At 39.9% G+C, this 24791-nt stretch overlaps 1 protein-coding gene across 1 annotated transcript in view; it reads right to left on the bottom strand.

The window, feature by feature from the left end:
- Positions 1-24791, bottom strand: part of ITGA9 (integrin subunit alpha 9) — a 216746-nt gene that overhangs the window by 5981 nt on the left and 185974 nt on the right. Inside the window, 2 exon segments of the mRNA XM_040547302.1 lie at positions 15222-15341; positions 23356-23457. Coding sequence (XP_040403236.1) covers positions 15222-15341; positions 23356-23457 — 222 coding nt within the window.

Raw genomic sequence — 24791 nt, 5'->3', positions numbered from 1 at the left:
AATATTTTGTGCTGTTTTGTCACTACTAAGTTTCTGTTAATTTGGACTTTTTAGTTTCAGTTCTTTAGCAATTTTAATTTTCTTCAAGTATATTTTAACTTGCAGGGGTTTGGAAGACAGCTTGTTCAAGCTGATGAAAGCACTTTTCCAGCAGAGCTTCCTATAAAGCCCAGGTCCTTGCAAGTGAGCCCCAACTACATCCTGGATTCATGGCAACTTGAGACCAGACACACACCACCTTTTCAACACCTGTTACCTCCACCACTTAGCTTCTGTGCAAAGGACACAGAAGATGCAGCACAGTTTAACGAGTTCCTTTTTTTGTGTAATCATGGACCACAGCCCTGATGCACACTACTAATCCAGAGATAGGTGTACCCTCCTGAGTGCATGGATGTGCGTTACACACACAGCTACAATCACTTTATAAATACACAAGAGACAGACACATATATAAATGCCTAAAATCTTGATTTTACAGAGTTTGATTAAGTGACCTTCCAGAGGCTACCAGGGATAACTGAAATCAGACCTGAAATGTGATTTGTTCATAGTCTTGTACACAGACTATGAACACAGTCTGCTCCCCAACCACCACAAGCAGAGCTTTATCAGCTGCTCAGTACATATAAACACGCTGATAATGGTCTTTCTGTTTCAAAAAATGTCCACACAAAAGGGATATTGTTGAATTTTGAAGGCGCCTGTCTCCCTCACTTCCCATTCAGAACAGTGGACTCAGGAATACAGAAAAAAAAAATAATAAAGAGAAGTCTCTAGTTCTCTGTTCTTCAATCTTGCTTCAAAAAAGCCAGATCAAGTTCCTTCTTCTGTAGAAGGAAAATATCATTGCTAGTAATTTTTTGATTTGTACATACAGCTATATCAGTGCAAAGGATGTATTTAGGGAATAAATCCTCAAGATAAGAATGTCATAAAATCCCAGTAAAATCTCACTGTTGATGCCAGTGTAATTCATATCAACAAAGACTTAAAGCCAAGAACAAAAGTTTCCTTAGATTTTCATGCTCCAACATGGAGACTCCAGTGAATAGTTTTATTGGCAATGAACAAAAAAACAAGTTACAACTTACTCCACCTCTGCTGTCCCAATATTTGTCCCAGTAGGATTAATCATAAGTACTTATTTTAGTCATAGGAACCTGCAGATACACCTTACATATGCTCAGGTAGCAGATGTGTTGAAGAAGTGTGTGACGTTTTTGTATTATCAGTTTTTTATAGCAGACCTACAAGTTCTGCACATAGACAAGAAAATTGCCAGGGGACTTGAATTCCTAAGATTAACAAGAGAAGTTCAATTTGTAGCTTTTAAAAACAGGTTTTAAACCCTTAAGGTTTCTATCCTTCACGCAACCACATCCTTGGTACAATAAAATCCTCACTTGAAGTTATAATCAAAATTATAGAAAGGCTTTTTAATTTCCTCGAGGGCCAAACAAACAAAAGCAAACTCTATCCCACTGTTATTTTAATAAAAATGGTCTGTTTGTGAACATCTGCTTCAGGAATTATCTTTAAAAGTTGGTTATGATAGTTCTGGTATTCTACTATTTTGTTACTGGATACAGAATGTTTTTGTATAGCTATCCAGCAGTGCAAAAAAGTGAGCTGAAGACCTTAATAAATATTAATGAAGTATGAAATCCTGCACCTACAAGTGCCACTGTGAAGCTATGTATGTTCACTTGCTGTAAGTGCTGCAGGTAATCCAAAATTTTGTAGAGGGCTTCATTTAAGCATACTAGAAATGAGAAACCAGTCCTTAAGGATTTTTTTATTGGACACTTCGTAAAATAATGGTCAGGGATCTGATATATTTGCCATACCCAGAAGGCAAGGGCATGCTTTGTTATGGGATACTATTCCTTAGCGTTAACACAGCATATTTCCGCTTTATGAGATAAAGGCCCTCTGATCACCAGAAAGATTTTTTGGGAATGGCTGTGAAGGAATCACAACATAATCATTGCCTCACGAGAGACCACACAGCCCACATATCTATCTCCTTACAATAAACTGATTTCATTAAAAATGACAGCAATATTAACCCATATGGTGATGGCGGAGAAGTGCCTGTGGCAAGGTGGAGAGAACAAGCTAGTTTAACATGCAGTGAGGAGACAAGGGGAAAAAAAGGAGGAGGACACATGGACCCAAGCAAGAGAAATGGTGCAACGGGATGATTATATACTGTCTCTTGTCACTGGGGCAGAAGCGACACCAGAGACCTATAGTCTCTGATATTTTTTGTGCTAATGCAAAGCCCTTAAGAGAACTTAGAAAACCCAGTGAAGACAGCTAGGACTCAGTGTTGGATGTCAAGCAGGGCAAAGGGGAGAAATTGTCAGCTATTGCTGTAATCTCATTTGTGGAAATGGAGTCATCAGTGGACCAATGGTCTCCAGCCTGTTTCATGGGCCATGATTCTCTAATATTGTTTCTTTTCCATAAATATGTGTGTATGTATATGGCAAAGGAACACCCAAGTCCAGATGCATGACCCCATCATCCAGTGTATGAGTGCACACCACCACAGCCAAGAAAAGGACTGATGATGAACCTGTGCCTGGGGAAGGTACTCATCAGAGGAAGAGCAATAGATCCTATTTATAGGAGGCAAGGAGACAGTACCATGGGAAGATAAAGGGTTATAATGGAAGAGGAAAGACCAGCCACCAAGGGTAACACAGGAAAGGAGAAAAGCAAACCCTAGCCAACACTTCAACGTTGGGTGAAAATGATTTGGGAAGGCTGAAGAGGCCCTTAGTTTTGGGCGTTTTGAGTCAGTGTGGATGAAAGAAAGGTCTCAGGAGGGGGGCACTACTCAGCCTGCACCATGCTTTACTCTTAAACCTGAAAGACCTCACCAGAGGGGAACTGCCAAGCCAGGGGCACCATGTCCCAGATCCTTTCCTCTGTGTGGAGATAAGAGAGGAGAAAGAGGGACATTTAAACCTTGGGAAACATAGGGACAAAATCCTGAGGTTACAGTGATACTCACAATGGATTCACACCCTACACCAGGAAAAGGAGTGAGACACTGAAATATTTGCAAACCCACAAACTGTCATGCTTCACATCTGCCATGATAAACTGCAAAGGGATGTCTCCTTGCTTTTAAACAAATTCACACAAATTAAGGCAGAACCAAGCAAAAAGGAAATAGCAAGTTGATTTACCAGAATAGGCAAACAATGACCAGTCCCTTCTGGAGGTGCTTCAAGTAAGGATTAGAGCTGCTGTAAGTAGGGGGGGGCTTAGATTTAAAACCTAAAACCATCCATAGATTTTTACACATATACTTTAATTTAGTTATTTCAGTACGTGCACCTTTTTCTAGCATAACCTTACTGCCATCTACAGTATATGCTGAGCAGAAAGCATGTTCCTGGCAAAACAGAACAACAAAGCAATACAAAATCTGTGTTACTTGTAGTCTGGGGAATTACACCTGATAGTGTGAAGTTATTTCTTGCCATACAACAGCACTGTCAAGTCATCTATTCAATCTCAAGTATTCAAAGTCTCTTTCACTAGCATACACAACTCCCTTCTGCTGCCATGTCAGGTTTAAATCCCCTAAAAATCACCGATAAGTCCCATCTACCAACACTCGCATGAAGATGCATTCTTCAAGCACTGACACAAACTGAAAACCCCAGTCAAACTCATTCCAAAGTGTTAACATCACAACAAATTATTGTCTTTTTTTCTGCTGCTGCTTTCATCATTCCCATCTGCATGTCCACAGGCTGGTCACTGAATTACTGGACTTTGTATTTTTCTAAATTCTGAAAGTATAAACACTTAGCTGACATTTCCTGCATTACTATCATGTGCCACTCTCTCTAGGGTGCCAACGATAAATACGTTTGAAGAATGAGGATATTACAAAATTTAATCCACAGTTGGAAAAAACCAAAGCTGATGAGAGTGCAAGTAATACCACTGGCTTTGTTATATTTACTGTTGGGTAAACGCCTAAAGCATTTTTATCATAGCCAGTGAGACTCATATTCTGCCAAATAAAAAGAGAAATATTTTGAAACGTGGATTGTAGAAGAATGGTTATCCTATATATTTCTTTAAAAAAGTACTTTTCCCATTAACGTCTTCCATTAAGAAACAAGAAAAAAAAAAAGATAGGAACAGCTACATACTGCTGTAAAATATCATTATGACTTGACTTACAGTAGTGTTTGCAGACTATAACTGAGCTAGGAATATAGGTTTGTGAACAATGTTCATACAGACTCCATTATTGTACAAGAGACTTCTGCCACTAATGTCAATCAGTGAGGTGCAATATTTCATTAAATTTCTACTGCATACTGATGTACTTAGCTGCACACAAAAAAAAAAGTATTGACTTTTATCAGTATGCCTCCGCTGACAAACGTCTTCTAATGGAGATTACTGACCACAGTGCAAACCAGCAAGTAAAGAGAGCAAACAAAGTGCTGACACGTGTAGCTAAGAAACAAAAATTTAAGAATCACCCCCATTGAACTAGGCTTTGACAAGGTACTTTGGGTTTGGTGCCTTAATCGCAAACCACCTTTTCTCTATTATACAGTTACTTCATCTACTATAAGAACTATCCAGACATACCTGCTTAAGAGCTACAGTCTGGATTTATATAAAATCATAAGGGTTGGAAAAGCCCTCCAAGACCATCTGGTCCAACCATAACCCTACTACCAATGTCACCCACTACACCATGTCCTTAAGCGCCACGTCCAACCTTTCCTTGAACACCCCCAGGGATGGTGACGCCACCACCTCCCTGGGCAACCCATTCCAATGTCTGACTGCTCTTTATGAGAAGAAATGTCTCCTCATTTCCAACCTGAACTTCCCCTGGCACAACTGAAGGCCATTCCCTCTTGTCCTATCGCTAGTTACCTGTGAGAAGAGGCTGACCCCCAGCTCCCCACATCTTCCTTTCAGGCAGTTGTAGAGAGCAATAAGATCTCCCCTGAGCCTCCTCTTCTCCAGACTGAAAAACCCCAGTTCTCTCAGCTGCTCCTCATAGGACTTGTGTTCCAGGCACTTCACCAGCTTCATGGCCTCCCTCTGGACATGCTCCAGAATCATGAGTTTTTACTAACCAATCTCTTTAACTTAGGCTGAGGTCCCTAGCCACTTACCTTGCAAACCTTCAGAAAGAATTAAACTAGCCTTTTATCACCTTTTTGGGGTGCATGCCTCATGAACTCTTCTCCCTTCTCTCAAATGATACCACAGTTAAAAAAGAGTATGCAGCTAATTACAGTTAAAGGGAGATCAGGAACCTCACCCCCCACCAAGATGTCACCAGCCGGCAGAGTGGTGATAACCTGAATCTCTGCAAAGCAGGCTGGTGCTGCTAGGACTGGAAGGGTAGAGCGTTTCCCTTTGCAGACATAGATCACTGCTTCCTAAGTGCATTTCATTTTATTGCTGCCAAGATGGTAGGAGGAAAAACGCTTTGCACTTGGGTTCGCGTGGCCCTGGATAATTCTGGCAGGCCGCCAGCTCCAAGAGGATGCACCACTTCCTTCCTCCCAATTAAAGCACCCCTGCCATAGTACAGAGGGGTCATGAACAGATATTGTGTATCAGCTTTTCCATAGAGGACTAGCGAACTGCCACTGCCTGGGCCCCCCTGTGAGGAAAAGGCATGTTTGGAAAGCAGCCATAGGCCTTGGCTGTAGTTAAAGGAGAAGCCGTGTATTTGGGAGGAAGGATGATATCGTGGTTAAGGTAAGCTCGTGAGGACTCCAGTGGTCTGGCTTTCATAGAATCATAGAATATCCCGAGTTGGAAGGGACCCGTAAGGATCATCAAGTCCAACTCCTGGCACTGCACAGGTCTGCCCAAAAGTTTAGACCATGTGACCAAGTGCACAGTCCAATCGCTTCTTGAATTCAGACAGGCTTGGTGCTGTGACTACTTCACTGGGGAGCCTCTTCCAGCGTGCGACCACCCTCTCGGTGAAGAACCTCTTCCTGATGTCCAGCCTAAACTTCCCCTGCCTCAGCTTCACACCGTTCCCATGGGTCCTGTCACTGGTGATAACAGAGAATAGGTCACCTGCCTCTCCACTCCCTCTCACGAGGAAGTTGTAGACTGCGATGAGGCTTTGATTATTCAGTCTCTCGTTGAGTTTTTGGGAGGCAAATCCCTTAGCTTTTCTGTAACGTAGATCATCATTTGCTCAATGAAACATGTGCAAGCAAATAAACACATATGCTTCAAACATCACTTTTCCCTAAGTGGCTGGTATGTGTGCGTATATATACACAACGTATATAAATACTTCTGCAGCCAGGGAACTGAGGCAAAGAGAAGTTGAGCAACTTTCTTAACGGTAAGTTCACCTCTACAAACACTTTATTTAGCTACTCAAGAAGAATTTGACACCTAGCAACCGTACTTAATTCCAATTTATTGGGAGAGGGACGTTGCTATTCAGAAAAGAAGTAGTAGTGTACACAATACTGCAACATACCACCTAACTTTTAAGTTACTTTCATCCAGCTAGCAAACTGACTCAAGATATTAGTATGAGTACCTAGAATGAAGATTTGTAATCCACTGTAGATTTTAAAAGGAAATCCATTTCACGTGATTTTGTAATAAAATAAGCACAGTTTTAAAACACACTTTTTAGTAGGCATTTACTTTGAGAGGCTAAACTAATAACGAAAAAAATAATTAAGTACTCTTTTCTTACTAAGAACAGTCAGTCAATTAATAAAGAGAGCTCATGCAGTCGTTAAGTAAACTACTAATTTAACCAAATGCTTTATGTCTGTCTCAAAGGCCAAGTTTTCAAAAACCATAAGTAAGGCTAAGTACTCAAAGTGGATACACAAATTCAGACTAGCCTCATACATGCAAAAGGCGTCTTTAGGAGTGCAAAAGAGAGAACTGCACACAGAGATGGACACCAGAAGACAGTCTAATTTAGTATTTTGGTATTTTTTGAGTATGTGTTTTGCTGTTGTCACTGATGTACTTGATGTGGAATTCATTGTGTGACAAGTCATATCAAGATCTGTATGGTACGTCCACACTGCAAGGTGTGGACCTATACCCCACTCTAAATGCAAAGCCCAGTCATCAGTCATGTTCCTCCCACACAACTTTTCTCCCAGGAGTTGTTCACTGGATTCAGTGGACCTGCTTGCTAATGAGGTGAAGAATAAAGCTGGTGGTTCTGGTGTCTACCCTTGGAATATCTTCACCACATAAGTAAGATCTAGTTTGCCTCCGACATGACTGATACTCACCTAGCAATTGGTTCATTTGTGCATATATTTTGCTAAGGAAGTTCTATGCTACAGAAACAAAGAGAACTCCTGTGACTGAACTCTCAAAGATCTTTCAGTGCTGAGTTCTGGCAACTTGAGTTTAATGAAAGCAGGAACTTCTTGCAGGATAGTAGCTTAGTACAGTAACTTGTATGACAGATGTTGCAAGCATACTTTTAAGTGTAATACTTTTAAGCATACTTTTAAGTGTAATCGAAGAGCAAATTAGCCAACATTAAAACCCATAAACACTTCCAAATAGTTTAAAAATCTTTTCCTATTGCAAAATTTTACTAAGTAGTTTATTTTAAAAAAAAGTCGTTGAATGAACATAGCCATCATCCAAAGTTCATCTCTGATTATCAGTCTCAAAAACTGGAGAGAACACAATGTCTGTTGCAGATATGTCTGGACAAATTACTATAGACTGATTTCTTAAATTTCGGCAGGGAACGGGACAGCAATTAGATATATCATTCCTGAAAGTGCAATTAATTTAAGATATATCTCAATCCGTGCTTTCCATTTCCTCTTCAAAGAAAAAAAGAAAAACTGATGAAGTATTTCTGGCTTTGTTTGAAAACCAGAGATTAAATGTTAAAGACTATTTCTGGAATCAATAAAAAGTAGCTTTACAATTGTATTTTGATATATTTGACCTGCCAAAAATATTTGAATGAAAGTTGTACTATGCCCATAATTATCAGAATAAACAACTTCCATGGGTTTAGCTGAACCAGGAGGAAATGGCTATGATTGGTGTAAGTCATAACACAGCATTTCCCACTGTGACACCAAGCTTGAAGAGAGAATTCAGACTATGTAAGTCACATTTTCTCTGTTCTTGGCATTTGGGTATGAGGGATGCTAATGGTTTCCAGTAAACACACATGTTGTGTTCCAGCAGTGGGGAACCTTGGAACCTTAGGTTCTTATTTGCAATTTTTCATTCTGCACACATATTCTTTTTTTCTGGTTTGGGCTCCTGAAAATGATAGCTATCTTTTTTTCTTTTCAGAAAGACGTTCTGAACCACAGCCTGACCTCTCTCTTGCTAGTGGATTCAATTTGTTCTTGCGGTGCCAGGATGAGAGCTACATTAGCTGCAATGGCTGTGATGTTCCCAAAGTGTCCTGGCAAGCACTGCTCCTATTTGGAGGATGCTGGGACCAGAGTGAATGCTCAGCCACAATATTATTATTGTTGTACATTTACATATACCATTTTATCCAGAAAGATAACAAAGGCATTTCACAAGTACTGGACACACACCACCACTGAAATGTTGCCAGCCTTGCTCTTGAGGGTGTTGAACAAATATTACATGGCAGCCAGCAAACCCACTGGGGAAGGCAGTGTTTTGGCTACAACAGCAGCATTAACCATTTACTTGGCTAAGAAAAAATAAAAAGTAAAGATGTCCAAACCCAATTTTATAGTCAAAATTCAAAAATCACTGCAAATCATCCAAGCAATCTACTGAAAAGCAAACAGACAATAACAACTACCCCCCCCAAAAAAAAAAAAACACCACCCACAAATAAACAAAAACAAACAAACAAACAAAAACCCCACAACCAAACATTTGAGTCACTGCTGCCTGAATACAACCCATTTTGGTCTTAGGTGGGTAGGGGGTGTCTAAAAATATTTAATAATACTCAGTGTAGTCCAGGAAAAGGAAACAAAATAAAACACGCCTTAGACTGTTCTTTGAGAACATAAGTCTCAAATGATCCACCTAATTTCTGCCTGGTGAAATTGTTGTTATTTATACTTATAACCAACCATTTTCACTGCTCAACTCCCTCAAGGTTTCCTAGCTGCTATAAATAATGAAGATCCATCCATGTTTGGGAGATAATATGGGTTTGATTTTGAATCACAGAACCTAATTATGACCTGACTGCCTTACTATTATTACTACTGTAATAGGATAATACTGAAAAAGCCTAATTCTAGACCTATTGAGCCTAAAATATCAAAAAAGTCAAGTAGTTCCCCTGATAAGACTATGCATCCTATAGCAAATTAACAATTTCCATGAAGAAACTACATAAATGGTTAAGATGAGGGACATAACAACAAAATGAAATGTTTATCAGAAACACTTCACGGAATGCAGCAATTTGAGACGTATAGAAACAGGAATTTCAGAAAACATGAATGAATTACAGGTTTTGCATTTTTGATGGACAGTTGAGACAGGTATACATTATGTAGCTCATACAGGTAAGATTAATACTTTTCTAAGTGAGACGATCTGAGAAGTGAAAGAGGATAAAGCAGGATGGAAACTTGGAAGAAAGTGTGAGAAAGAAAAATAAAAAGAAGTACAGACCTCCCTTAATGAGTTCTTAGGCAGCTGGAGCATGCATCTACATCTCTACTAGGGAAGACTTTTGTGCACTTTGAAATCCACCCTTCCCATCACCAGACCCTGGTAAGTGCTCTCACAGCAAGTTGAGCCAACTGCCTTATTTATCTGAATTATTATGATTCTTAAAATTAAAGCATCATCACAGTAAATACTGGTTTATTCTTGGAACTGCATGTACAGAAAAGAAGAAGCACACAAGTTATGAACTGGTGCCACAACTTTCATCAAAGATATAGAATGCTACTCAGTTTCAACAGGTTTCTCTGATCCCAGCTCCGCCACCTACATTTGATGCTATACAGCTGCGATAACGGTTGGGTTGCACCTAGCTGGGAGGCTTTTTCAGCAAAAAAAAGGTTTTTCATGGAAAGACTATATGGGAGGACATATGTATGTATTTCCTCAGGTAGAAGAAAGCCAAGCTTCTCCTCTACACTAAAATCCGAAGAGGTTTAGTGCCTATGCTTCTCTGTGGGGAAAACAAAAACAAACAACAAAAAAAAACCACACACACAAAAAAAAAACCACCACGTTTTATTTCACTATAGAGCTACTATTCCAAAACCTGGCCACCAGGAAAGGGGGTTGTACAAACTGGCCAGGAAAAGGCAAATAGCCTTTGCTACCTGAGCTGTAGCTAAAAGGGAAAGAAAATGTCTTTGGGCTTATAAGACAGGATACAGAGCAATCACTGGCAAAGAATAAGTGGAGGGTTTGGGGTTTGTTTTGTTTTTGTTTTTCTTCCCCCCCCCCCCCCCGCTGGAAAATCATGAAATGTATGTTTTGGCCCACTATTTAAAGACTTAAATGTTTGAGGCCCTAAGTAAGAAAAAGTGTCTCCTTCTAAAAAGGAGAAAATCAGTGGTTTCTACTATATAGGTGAATTTCAGTTAGCCTTGGTTTGCTTCAGATATTTTCTAAACACTCAAACAAAATGTGAGGCAATGACAAATACTACATGTAGGGTAGTTCCTTCAAATGTTCCTTCAAAGACGCTTGTACAGTCACAGGAATAAGTCAAAAGGCTTCTTCAAGCCGTATGCCCAAATTCACCCTTAAAAAATGCTTGGGTTTGTCCGGCTTTTTTAATTTTAAATGAAGTATGAAGTTCAAACAAACAAACAAAAAACTAACAACTTTGTATTTCAAAGCTTCTGCCCCTGAATCAGTGTTAGGGAACAGCACCATCCATGCAGACAGCCTCTGCTTAAGTGAAGATTTTGCGAGTCCAGCACTTAGCAGGATTCAGAAGAAGCCAGTTCAAAGCCTGGACAAACTGTAACCTCAATAACTGAAGAACTGTCTTCACAATATCCCTCATGAAAGCTAAAGAAAGTCTTCAAACCCTTTTTTTTAGACAAAGAGCAAATAGACATTATGTGCAGCACATACTGAAAGGCAGGAACCCTCTGGATAAGCAAAAACCAACGTATGTGGGTGCTATTCTGCTTGGTCTTCTCCTGTCTGCAATCCTGCCAAAAATCCAAGGTTTGGAGAAGAGCATCTTACCATGTAAGGGACATCCATAGCATTCATAACATCAGTTCTTTGCCCCAGGAGTGCAAAAGCGATAGAATAGTGCTACAAACCTCATTTTATACAAATTAGAGCTCGGATACCATAGGGACAGGCTCAGCTCAGAAATAAACTTAATGTCTAGTTAAATAACTTTAGATACAAGTCCAGCTCCTGTGTTAAACATGTCACAGAGAAATATGAATGCAAAATCTCTGCTTTGCAAATCACTTCCACAACTAGCTCCACATACCACTCAGCTGCCCCAACATCCATTCTGACACCCCCTGACACACCCCCTCCTTGACATCCTCTGAGCACAAACCACTTTTTTCTTTCTGTGCACGTAGTCTAAAACAATATGGATCAAAGTTAGTTCAAATGTAGCACTACTATAATTAAACAAATATTTATTGTGGTATAATGTAATATTTATTGTGCTGCAATATATTACACTTCAGTTTTTCATTCGCACAGTGTATGCCAATTTTCCCCTGGTTTACGTGTGCATAAATCCACCACACCTGAACAGGACCTTGCACCCATGCATGGTTGCAGCCTGGCAGCTGAAGGGACTGTGCATGGGAGAGCACTCCCCAGAATAATCCAGCCATGACCACCTTTTTCCTTCCTGAACTGTTGCCAGTGCTTATGAAACCACGAGCTCAACCAGCACAGGGGTAGTTGGTCTGAAGCAAAGCAGCCTCCTCCCCTGCTCCACTCTCCACAAGCATCTGGAGGCCACCAAAAAGGTGCAAGCCAATCTCTGTGGGTAAAAAGCTAAATTTATTACTGTAGGCATTAGCATGAGAGCCCCTCCATCTCCTCCTGTGTGTGGGAGACCATGGGCAAGGCACAAGCAGGGATTGTGAGCTGTGCAGTGGACAAACCAGCAAGAAAAGGCACATGTCCCCACAGACACCTGTGCAAAGGCATCCAGAGCAGATGAACACCATATGAACAATCAAAAGTGTTGGGGGTAAAATTGGGCTATCCAACAAAATATACAAAAAAATAAGGAAACTCTTGACAGTCTGCATTATGCATGGCACCTTGTGGAAGTCAGGGAAATGCTGCTTCACCCCCTCTGAATCTGTATGCATTTAAACCAGAGGAAACGTGGTGTCTACATGAAGTACTAAAATAAACGAGCAGAGGAGCAAAGCCAGTCAAAAACTAATCAAGCTCATGCTAAAAAGCTTGTTATGTGTGCATAAACATGGCTGTGGTCTTGCATGTAAATAAATAAGCTTTCACTGAAGTGAAATAACCAGGCCTTTAACATCACTTCCATTGACATGGGCCCCTAAGCTGGGCAATTTTAGATCTACAAATAATGAAACAATTACCATCCTCATCTTACGGAATGCACAATAACTTTATTTTGATTCAAAATAGGATTTCGGGCTGGAATTTCCCTGAGAGCTCATTCCTGCTAACACCATTAATTCAAGCAGTATGTAACATGAAATGTTTACATGTACTGCAATATTTTTTTGCAACTGCAAGTAGTTCCTCACTCCATCTGTGAAATGCTGTTGTGTTGAAGGACTTGCCTGTTGTGTTGCAACACTCAAGGCACAATCGACCACACAACGAGAAGGTACCTTCCACGCCAAGCTGAGACACAGGCGCTGCTGCCAGCACTCAGTTCCCCGATAATGGGTTTGCTACAGCTCCTACTTTGTTTTTTGTGAACTGTTACCTTCCAGGACCACAGCCAAGCTCTAGTTAGTTTCTTAATAAATATACAATTTAATTTGTACTCATCCTAAAACGTGTCATTTCTAGTTCTTGCTAGTAATTCTGCAATGCCCCAAACTCCACCTAATTCACCATTGTTCTTTCATTCCACAATTAAAAACAAAACAAAAACAAACAAACAAACAAAAACAAAAACAAAAAACCACCTCTTCTAATGTAACTTTTCTTGGACTTTTTCAAACATGAAATTTAGGCATGACTGTAGGATATACTTGGCCAATTTTGTCTAACAAATATTTACAATCAGACAATTAAGATTCTTCCGTAGGATTGCAACTTTCCCATGTCCGTTTTATCTTAGACAAGTTTAATATTGCCAGTAACATTAATAAATATAGAAACCAGTGAGTGCTAAGTATTACTTCTATATTTTTATGACCCAAAATAAGATTTAAATGAAAACACTGGCTGATACTAGCAGCTACACACTTCCAATCACTTTTCTTTAAAAGAAAACCATAAGTTACTGGCTACTTAAGCAATCATGCAGCTCAGTGGAGTGCAGCTGATGAAGCCTGGCTTTTACTGCCATCTCTGCCATAGGACTCTGGGTATGTCATCTCACCTTGCTTTGCTACACCATTTTAACATCTGCATACAGCAGAAAGGGCTGTAAAAGCCTAGAATTAATTGTACTTATTTATTCTTGTCACTCAGAACTTTCACAAAAAAAAGCTTTCATGAAGCAAAATGTCAGCATCTTCGTGAGTATTTGAACAGTCCTGATAACATTCAAAAGGGTTCAAGTCTCAAGATGACGCCAGAGAACATAGTGTATAAATTCTAGTACAGACCAACAAATCAACTTGTGTCAGATTCTCATGAAGACTCATGGTGAAAGGTGCTACTCTTCTCACCTTGCACGTTTTCAAACAGTTCACCAAGTGCCTTTATACCTTGAGGAAATGCACCTTTTTCCAATCTCATGATTGGTCTGCCATCATAACTGCGCAATTTCGTGGTTTTCTTTTTTTTTTTTTCCCTGCTTTCTGCCGCAGAAAGCAAAAGCATTTCCCATGTTCCAGAAAAACAGAAATTACAAGATATTCTGGAGTCTAAAGCCTATTGTAAAGAATGCTCTATTTTGACCTGGCCAGTATATGCTTAAAAAATCTTCAAAATTGACTAGATAATGTTTAAAATTTATAATCCATGTAAAAGCTAAATATTCTATGAAGTAGATGTATAATCTATAACAGCTATACAAATATTTGTATAATCTACAGCTAGAATCTCATGACCAGTTTTTGGCCCAGGTCTGTAAATCTGTTTTACAGCCTTGCCACCTGCAGTGACATATCCTTTTGCAGCCCACTGTGGCTGCGACCTACAGTCCCGAAACAGCCGGTGAGCAAAGCCTGCAGCACACATGCTGTTCAACAGTGTGAAATGGGCTCCTGGACCTCCGCCACGGGAAGCAAACTAGGGTTGGACTTGTTCCCATGTGTGCATTCAAGATTTACTTCTCTCAAAGACAGTCCCTGACCTTGACCATGACTTTTTAAATTTATGGGTTGGTAAGATGGAACTGAGGAATGAAAACACTCAAAGCTCCTTAGCCTTTATACTTACCACACCAGATGGCTGTTGCTAAGTGTCAGTATCAGCCCAGCTTTGCCATGTAACCGTGTCTGGGTACAAGAACTATGTCTTATCAGAGATTGTGTGAAGGTTGGCTTTAACAGGTCGTGGCACTTTTTGCTCTGGTAATGCATTTTACTCATCTGGAACTCTTTCTCTGAGAGATCTAAAAGAATTATTCCTAGATACTGCTCTTCCCCAGGCCTTTACCTCTTGAAAGCGGTAGCTACAAAGTGGTTCTTGCTAGGCGTGCACCTGATGTTTTAGCTGGTAAAGCAAAACTGACCTGATTTTCAGGAAACCCTGTTGAAATCAGTGTGCATCAGTCATCAGAAAACCATGGAGATGTACCATATATCTGAGTGTGAGATAATGGCAGGTTTCTAGAGGGATCCTCCTCCATCTTGAAACTGTAGTGGAGGTTTTAAGTTTTAATATTCAAGCCCCAAAGAATCCACTTTTCCACTTCTCTACATGAGGAGTTTATCCCTGTCCCTCACAAAAGCCTAGATATGAAAGTATTTTTGCTGGCAGACAACTTCTGTAATGGAGTGGACAATTATTTAGTTCCAAAAGCAAATGGATATTAAATGCATGGACAAATTCAAGCTTTTTTCCTAGGACTAGCCTCAGTGTTTACGCTGCATCTGTTACCTTACCTTCCATAACAGCACAGCCAGCAACAGGAAGATGAGAATTCCCACCAGCAAACTGATGGCAATGATCCATCCGACAACATACCCACGAGGCTCCAGATTGTGTAGAGCCTCAAAGACCACCTACAAAGCAATTAGAAAAAGATATTTTTATGATTGGAACTTGCATTGTTTTCTCTTGTACTCATCTTATTAAATATATTGGATGGTGGCCTCACTGATCATATTTCGTCTGTCAAACAAATATGGAATGTGCCCTTAATTTCATGCTTTCTGTCTATTTTTTGCAGGGATTTAAAGCTTTCAAGTGGAATTTGAGTAGCCATGTGCTCAAGCCAAAGGATATCAGAGCCTTCTCCAAAATAACCCTTACTCTTCCAGCTCTTCCATCCCATTCCAGGCACTGAGCTTCTTCTGGTGCTGGGCCACCAAAAGTGCACAAAGTTTTGCATGAAAAACAGCAAGCCTTGGAGTGGCAGGGATTGACATGACACCTTGCAGGGTCTGCCTTAATTATCACGTTCCCAGCCCCACAGAACACCCCAATGCTTCACATGAAACACTCATGTATGCTAAGCGTGTTAACTTTTTTCACACACACACAAAAAAAAACGGGACAACTTGCATATATCCCTATTGCATATGTATAGTCCCTGCTGTGCTTCACAAGATGCATTGTAGGAAAAGATGGAAGGGCACGTGCAATCGTGAGTTCTTCTGGGAATGCAAAGAGCAGTCCCCTGCTGTTCTCTTCTCCCTTTTTGTACAGCATGTATGACAGGGAAATACATCCTACAAAGTGCTCTCCTTAACTGTCTGCTCTAAGAAGAAAATGGGAGCAGATTATACCACATGTATACACTGTGTGAATTTCCAGTCTCGTTTCAATCAAAATCAGCTCCTCAGTGGAAAACTCAAAAAGAGTTCTCAGCATTGGCTATTTCTTTGTTAAATTTTGCAATTTAATATCCAGCAAATGCAGAGAGGCAATTTTTTTTAAAGGTAGTACACGTTTGCTTTATCTGGCCTTGGTTTGATTTGCTTTGGAAGGTAAAGTAGTGAGTTTTCCTCCCTCCTTCATAAACCTCATCTTTGCTGAAAAACATCCAAACCCTTTCACAGATAGGAATTGTTAAATCAATCTTTTAAACAAAACAAAACAACAACAACAACAAAAAGGTAGTTAAAAGCACATGAAAATCCAGGAGTTAGAGTCAGATACAATTATGCAACCCAAAGTTGGAAGAGGCCGCAACAAGGCTCTGGGTTCTCCATCCTTGTAGGTTTCCAAGGCTCAGGCAAAGCCATGGGGATCCTGAGCTGCTGTGGGCAACAGTCCTGGTTTGAAGGGGAAATGGGAGAAGATGGCCCCTCAGAGGTCCTTCTAACAGACTTTTTTCTGTTTCCGTAAGCATACCCAACTTCAGCAAACACTCACAAAAATTAAAGGCACAGATGTGACAGAAACAAATGGATTGGGCTACATTTTGTCATGGTGCTCCCATAAAGAAGTACTCATAAAGATCCTTCATCTCAGTTTCACAGACTAATGTTGATTAAGACCACAACTTTCCTGGTGGAGGAATTTGAATACAGCTGATTCACATGCACTGCTTTTTCTGTCAATGAGATATTGTCAGGTATTTGATGACAACAAGAAATGAAAACAACAAATAGACAGGAATGCTACTATACATAGATAGCATTTTCCAAACATGTTCATATAACCAGTACTACAATGCTCAAAATAGCTCTCAAACATGGACCAGTTCTCTGAGAAAAAGAATCATTTTAGCATTTCATACATCAGCACAAGGCCTTTGTCAAGCTTTTTAAGATATCTTAGTGAACAGAGAAAGTTTCCTAGGCAGCAGAGTCTCCCCCAGAGCCAAGACTTTCATAAGGGAAATACCCGACAGACAGATCAAAGACCAATCTTGTGCCTTCCTCCTGTTTCTGAGCCAGCTTGGAAAGATGACCTGATGTGGCAGTCCATTTCTCACAGAGGCTATGGTTAGCATCCATCTTGCAGAGACAAGTCAGATGACTATTTCTTAGATGATAAGGCAATAATGTTATTTTCCTTTAGGACTCTAAAGGAAAAAAAAACAATAAACTTCTAACAGATTAGACACTGTCATCTTCAGTGAAAGGAGACCTTTTAAACGCTCACTGGATGCAAGATGAGGTGGTGCCTTGTCTCTGCTACTCGGAGAGTAAATGTTAACATAACACAACCTCCAGCACAGTAGACCTGTACCTTGTGCTGCCAAAAGATAGACACAGTAAGAGCTGCAGGGAGCAAATCATACATCATCTCTACAGCAAAAACCCCACATCTGGGGCTTGAAGTGCACTGGCTAGAATAGCTTGGCTCTATCTTACACAGTCACAGATCAAGCTATCGTAACTGAGAGAGTAGAGAGTAACAACAGCTTCTTATCAGTTTGCCTTCTAGCAGTCTGGAATCAACTGACAGGCACAAAAAATACCCTGTTCATGGCTTTGTGGTTTGGAAAGGAGCAGAGATGTCATGCATTTTAATGCCCTTATCCCTCTCAAGCCATCAAAAACTGCCTGCATTAATATGCAGTCACAGCAATGAGTTTTGCTGAAGAAACAAACAAAACAAAGCAGCCAAAAATACACAAAACACAAAAATGAACAAACCAACCAACCAACCAAGTCCCGAATCAACCAGACCGGGAGCATCTGGTTTGTGTTCATCACATGTTGGGAGTGTCAGGGAAGAATCAGTACAGTAAGTGGTGGAAGGGATGGAAGCAAGTCATCCTGGAGAGGAGGAGGTTGAAGGCAGAGAGGGTGATGTCACCAAAAAGAAATGCACAAGCCACTGCCTGCCATTGGACCAGTGGACCATTGCACAGCCTCTGAAAGCAAGCCTTGAGCAAACTTGGCCTCCTCGTCCCAGCCACTCCAGCAGAACAGCCCCTGTGGGGCAGCTGACAGGACAGGGAGCACAAGGCAGTGCCTAGCCCAGTGCACATCCCACAGCCATGACTTGTGGAGAAGACGGGAGTGATAACAGGGACTGATGCAGAAGATAAGGGGTTGTGTGTGGGAAAGCATCCGAGAGAGGGCAGTGGGGGCGGCAGCCGTCTGGTTTGGAGAAAGTACATGCAACAGCCATAAAATATGGAGTGGATTATAGGCCTGTTTTCAGCCTCTGACCAAACACCAGGGAAAGGCCACAAAAAACACAGTTGTCTTGACAATGTATGAGGAGTTTTAGTTTCATATTTATCATTTGCATTTCACGCTGTACTAGTGGGATCTGAAAGCTGGAAAGCCTGGGAGGCAGCTTAGTCCACCTTTTAGCCGTACGTAGCTCAAGTGTCAATCAAGTTGTACACAATGTAATTGCCCTGCTGTAAATTAATGGAGAACTGCACCCTACCAGCGACTTCTGAAAGGTTGAATGTGTATGGACAAGGGCATCTTCTACCTGTGCCAATCACTTGTTATATTCTGATAGTCTTAGTGAATAAATCAAAAAGGATCAGATATGTTTTTAGTGTCTTATTTCAGTGAAGTATGTAGGCAAGAGTTTTACAGCCTAACTGAGCAGGAAATACACAAAAACCTGAAGTTCATACTACGCTTAAGCCCTTAGCAGAATAGGAGCACGTTGTTGCACTGGGACTCAGGAAGACAAGAAACATAACTCAGCAAAATTTGGTTAGAAATGAGTAACTGTAAAATGTTCCTTTCTCCCTCCTAAAAAGCATTTCTTTTTGCTTATCCACACTGATTGAATTTTATGTGTTTGTATCATGAAGCCCAGCACCAGGAGAGGCATGGGTTTATCAAAAACACTATTTTATTTCTGTATTATCACCCAAAATATTTCTGGTGTTTCAAACCACACTGCACTGCTGGCAGACTAGTCTATTCAAGTGCCATTATACTTGAGGGGACTTCCAGTAAAGACATAATTCTCACACACATCCGTACACATGTGTATATGCACATTATATCTATAGTATGTGTTATCTATAAATATTTACATTTACTAACAAAAAACTTGGAATCTCTTGAGGAATACAGACCTGAAGTATCCTTGCTACCTGTTTGTGTCTAACACCATGAAATTATCTGTATTTTGTTGTTTTTCTGTATAGTTCTGTTCCTTTACTCAACTCTGTGTTTCAACCTGCTAGACTGCACAGTAAAGACAAAACAATCTCTAAAGGGATTGTTACAGTAACAGATGGAAAGGTAAAACAAGAAAACAAAAACAAAGCCCAGTGAAAACAAAAAGGCTGCAAATAACCTGCTAGAAAGGGGGCTTTGCAGCTTCTGGAAAAGGCTCACATCCGGCTTCAGCCAGGCTAGGTAGGATGCTGTATCCACCTCAAAGGTAAGCTGGAGAGAACAGGTGCCTAAAATGCTCAGTACGTCTAAAAGACAAGGGGGTGAGGGTAGTGGATTGCTGAGAAGAGGAGGTATTTCCACGTGCATTAAAAAAGGCTGGGATGTCCCATCCAGGTTCAGGCAGAGTACCACAGCCTGCTCCTTCTGATCCCAACATGGATAACAGGCCAATGGTAGGAGTCTTCCAAGTTCAGTCTCAGGTAGACAGCTAAAGCTTAGGCTTGGAAATACGCATTTAAATCACTCTGCATATATATTTATGCATATAAAGACCTCTCAGAACACGCTCTAGGTCTTCATGCAATAAACTTTTCTTTTATCGTTTTTTGTTTTTGCTGTTTTCTGTCAAATATATTTGCATATCATCACAAACATAAATCCTGAACAAAAAAAACACTTGCATGTGTTGCATTAATCCTGGGGTGACTGGTCAGAAAATGAGAGAACAGTGAACATTACCCAGGAGGAGAGAACGGTTCAAAGGCTTAATGAAATGTATATGTGCTGAGCTTAAAACTAGACAGCTTAAATCAGCAGCAGGGAACCTGCAGCTTTTTACAGGGCATTTTGCTGCAGGAACTGCATGCATTTTAGTTGGGACTCTCCCTTCATTTACTCAGCTTTGCGTTCCCTCACTTTGACAACTGACACTTGGAGGTATTTGGCAGGTTTGGACATAGTGAAATCCAGTCTCTTCATCCCTCCACACCAGCATTCACAGAAGGCAGTCATTTTGCTTCAGAAGAGCACTCCTGCGCAAATGCAGAGCACACAGGACATGAACCCTTGGATCTGGTGTTTGACCACTGTGGTCTCATGGAACTTACCGTTGGTTTTGCCTCACACGCACAGAAGAAAAGAGCCAAACCTTCATGGAAACCCAAATGCTTGAGAAAAGAAAGTATGTCTCCTGAACGCATCATGCATCAGTTTCAGCCAATATATACTCATGTTAATACAACTGTCATCACAAAGAGATATCTAAACTCTGTTCACCTTCATGTGACTTATCCAGTATGAGTTTAAGTAGTCTAATGTAAACAGAGAGAGAAAATACATTATCCCAAATCACATCAAACCATATCCAAATCCACAGAAATTATTTCTGAACATTTCATTTCAAAGACTGCCTGGTACCCAACTTACAGATATTTACATAAGCTTTTGCATCTCCCTTAAAAATAGGGTACTGGAGTTCATGACAAAACTGATATTTATATGGGTGGTCCTGCCACCATTGGTACTTCTTAAACTAGCATCTCAAATATAATTCATCCTTTTCCTTTTGTCTTCTATATAGATATTTTGCACTCTGGTATTATACACTAAATTGTAAAAGTGCCCAGTGAAGTAAGGGCAGCTGGTTCTAAAGGACAGATTAAATAGGTTTAATAAGTTTACATTCAGTTGTAGACAGCAAAGAGACCTTTTCAAATTTACCATGATAAAGTCTCTAAGAGAACGTGTTTCTCTGTTAGGGAACACTTTCATAAACAGACTCACAGGAAGTCTACGCACAACTGCTCAGAAGGAGCTATTATCCAAACGGATATGGTACAGCAGTCTGTGGTCAATGAAAAGAAAACATAACGGGATTTTAAAAAGGAAGGGAGGAATATGAACAAAGACATTTTCTCTCTCCTGTTTCTACTTCCAGTGGAATAACTGTGGCTTGCAACAAGTATTGCTCCCTTCTGCATTCCACAAGAAAAGAGAGCAGGGAAAAAAATGAATACCTTGAGCCAAACCACATGTCTAAATTTTTTCCCTTAACATAACTGTATGCAAAACATACAGCAATAGAGAAGCCAACAGACATATGGAAATAGCATAAAGGAGAAAGCAAATAGCACTCACATTAGAAAAGACTTTAAATTACAAATTGATGTTACATGGCTACAACATCTCAAGCATGCTCCTTTACAGCTTGGGCTTCCCAGGAACTAGGGGCAAGCTCTTGTGTGAAGATTCATCTAGCTTTCCAGCACGTACAGCGTACTTCATAATCATTGCAACTCAAGGCTTGATGAAACGCTTTCCGGGAACAGGAAAAGGATAATGTTGTAGTTTTTATTTTTTTCCTCCAAGCATTAGATAACAACAACATACAGCAGAGCTTGTATTCCTGGATAAAAGCATTTCTAAATATTGAACATTAAATAGCAATCCCACACATTTGACACTGCAGCTATCATTCTGACATTCCAAAATCACTTACAAATCAAAATATCTGGCAGAGAGATCTTGGTTTCTCCTACTTCAACTCGTGCATGGGTATCACAGTCAAGTGTTAACTCAGTCATTAATGAAGTTTTGCCATAAATTTGCAAGATTGTGCTAGCTGCAGAACTAAAGAGATATCTAGCAATGCATTAGCAGTCAAGGCTGCAGGTCATTTATAAGGCACATTCCCAGGGAAGGCTAGATATATTTTTCAGGTCAGCTGCCAAGCCTATTTTTTAAAATGTTCTTTAGAATGATCCAGAAACCTGACAAAAAATAAATAAAACAGAAACGGAAAATGGGGTCCTGTCATATAAAAGATTTTTTTTTTCCCTGACAGTTCTAATAAAATCAAAGGTTAAAAAAAGAAATCTGAACAAGGTTGCAGACATCATGATGGTGAAAGTGGTCACTGTAGCAGTGTCTCTGATTTCAGACTAAATATAGTAAGATGCAGGCTCAATTCTTTCTTTGCCTTTGGTGTTTAAAATCCAGTATCTCCTAGATGAGTGCTCTAATACAGCATGTCGGTTTCTTTCAAAAGTGGTTTGAACTCAATACTCTCATACTAAAACCTCAAGAGTACTCGCTTTAATGAAGCCTATGACAGAATGGTTGTATGAGTTAGTGGTGATGACAGTCACTGAGAATAAGAGGGTAACTGAGAGGTAGGACCTAGATTATGTTCCAAGAATACACAGTAAGAGGAAAAATTGAATTTGATCCTCATGTGAGATAGACATAGGAAATGAAACTTATAAATTTATCCAGGCAAAGAGAAACCTGAATTTGAGTATGGCCCTCTGTCCAATTTTCATGCATAAGCATTAGGCAACTTGGTAGTAGGAAACCAAACTCATCACCTTCTTCTTCAGCATAAGAATCAATATGGCCCTGTAGAGCTTTACTTACAGCCAAAACTACAAAGTGAATTCACTTTGAACTTCAATATTTCCCCTTCGATTTTCAATCCAGCTTCATGCAGATTAACACAAAATGCAGTATCAGGTTGTACATGAATTCCACCAGCTCAGCACAAAGGAACAGTTCAATGAATCTCTATAAATTTAGCCCTCCTTGCCCATTTTCACAGCTCCCAAAATATCATTAACATTTCTAAATATTTTCTATTGGCACATCTGAAAAAGCTTTGACGGGGTTTTAAGACTCTACTATTTTTCAAGAAAAATCTGAATTAGATTAAAGCAGACGTCAACCTCAGAGCAGGAAGCTAAACCTAATTTTGGCACAAATTCCTCATAGGCTATTACAATTTTGGCTAGTACAACACAGATTCTCCTACTCCACGTAACATCATTCACAATATTGTGGTTATCACAGTGAACAAAACCACAGAGGCAAGGTTAGCTGCAATGTTAGTCTAGCCAGACAAAATCTGGGCACTCTCACTGGCTAGCCAAGCCCATGCCCAGATGCAAATTCCAGTTTGCATAGTGCTGTTAATGATACCCAGCCCACTGGAATCAGAAAACCTTTCTCTGCAGGCTCATTTACTTACTGGCTTTTCTTCTGGACTCCCATTGGGCACCTCTACAACCCTGAGGTCAGGGTCCACCTGCACCCTCGCCCTTGTGACAAACTGGATGACTGATGAACTGTCCTGAAAAGAAAGAACAAGAAGAACTGCATTTGGGGTGGGGTGGAGGGAATCACCAAGAGACCTCAAAAGAAAAACATCAAACATTTGCCAGTGTGATAAATACATAGAGATAACATGCAGCATAGGTTGAGTTGAGAGTTAAGTACTATCCTAGTTAAAAGCCTGCTTTGACAAAATATACTTTACACTCATAAAATAGACAGACAAAACAAAGCACATTATGTCAGGTTAGAATAAAATGAGGTATGTTGGACTTTAAACATAACATTCATATTTGAACTTTAAACACATCATTCATATTTGGCTGTTGTTTTTTTGTTTGTTTCCCATTTTTACCACAAAAGCAAAAGACAGAACATTGCCAATCACTACAGACAAGTTCAATATTAACCACCAAACAAAAGTTGTATTTGTTTTTCAAATGAACAGAAAAAACATACATGAAAGCTGGGATAGACTCAAATGTAACCCAAGATAAAAACTACTTAATTATTTGAATTTCTGCACTGCAAATATCTTAAATATTCAATGTATATCTCCCCATATTAATATATGTTTCTCTTATATTTTACTCATTGCATTTTAACAGACACGTTCCAAAAAATATTTTAATTCATAGGTTAGTCATTCAAATGCTGTTCACCCTGGGGAGGGTAGATGATAGGTAGCAAACAGCACACGTTGGTGATACTGATCCAAAAACATGGGTAAGCTTTGTATGTCTTTTAAAGGTGGGATGAATCCTGACTATTCCTAGGACTGAACTCCCCAGAAGCACATTTTACGTGCTACATGCTAACAAATACCTGAAACTTCTTGCCTTTCTTCTATCTTCTGGTTTCAAATATGGACAAAAATCAGCAGATATAGTTGGTTTCAGCTGGAAAAACTCAGAGCTATGTATTGCTTTAGAAACTGCTCTCTAATAAGGAGTCCCTCCAATGTTTTTAATCTAGCTGCTACCAAAGACAGGTTTACTTTAGTAGGTTCATATTATCAGCTTTCTCCTCTGATTCTCTTATACGCTAATAATCTCACAACATCTTGCCATAACTACACAGTCAGCATTTTTTCTAAGTACAGGAAAACAGGGCAAATGCAGTAAATCACTAGAAATTTTAATGATTTGCTATTTCATTTAGTGGCTTCACAGAAGACAGGAATCAACTTGCAACCATTTGTTTCTTGTCACAAACATCAAGCTCAGCATTAATATGGTTGTGATGCATCTTCTTTGAATAATAATCATTTGAAGTAAAAAAATTACAAAAAAAATGCCACATCGCTGTTTACACAGAGGGAATGATAGATAGTTTGTCACAGTTTACATGCAC

This window comes from Cygnus olor, chromosome 2, assembly GCF_009769625.2.
Source record: "Cygnus olor isolate bCygOlo1 chromosome 2, bCygOlo1.pri.v2, whole genome shotgun sequence".
In the NCBI taxonomy this organism is placed as follows: Eukaryota; Metazoa; Chordata; class Aves; order Anseriformes; family Anatidae; genus Cygnus; species Cygnus olor.
Note: the sequence above shows the minus strand (reverse complement) of the source record. Positions and strands in the feature narration are given on the sequence as shown.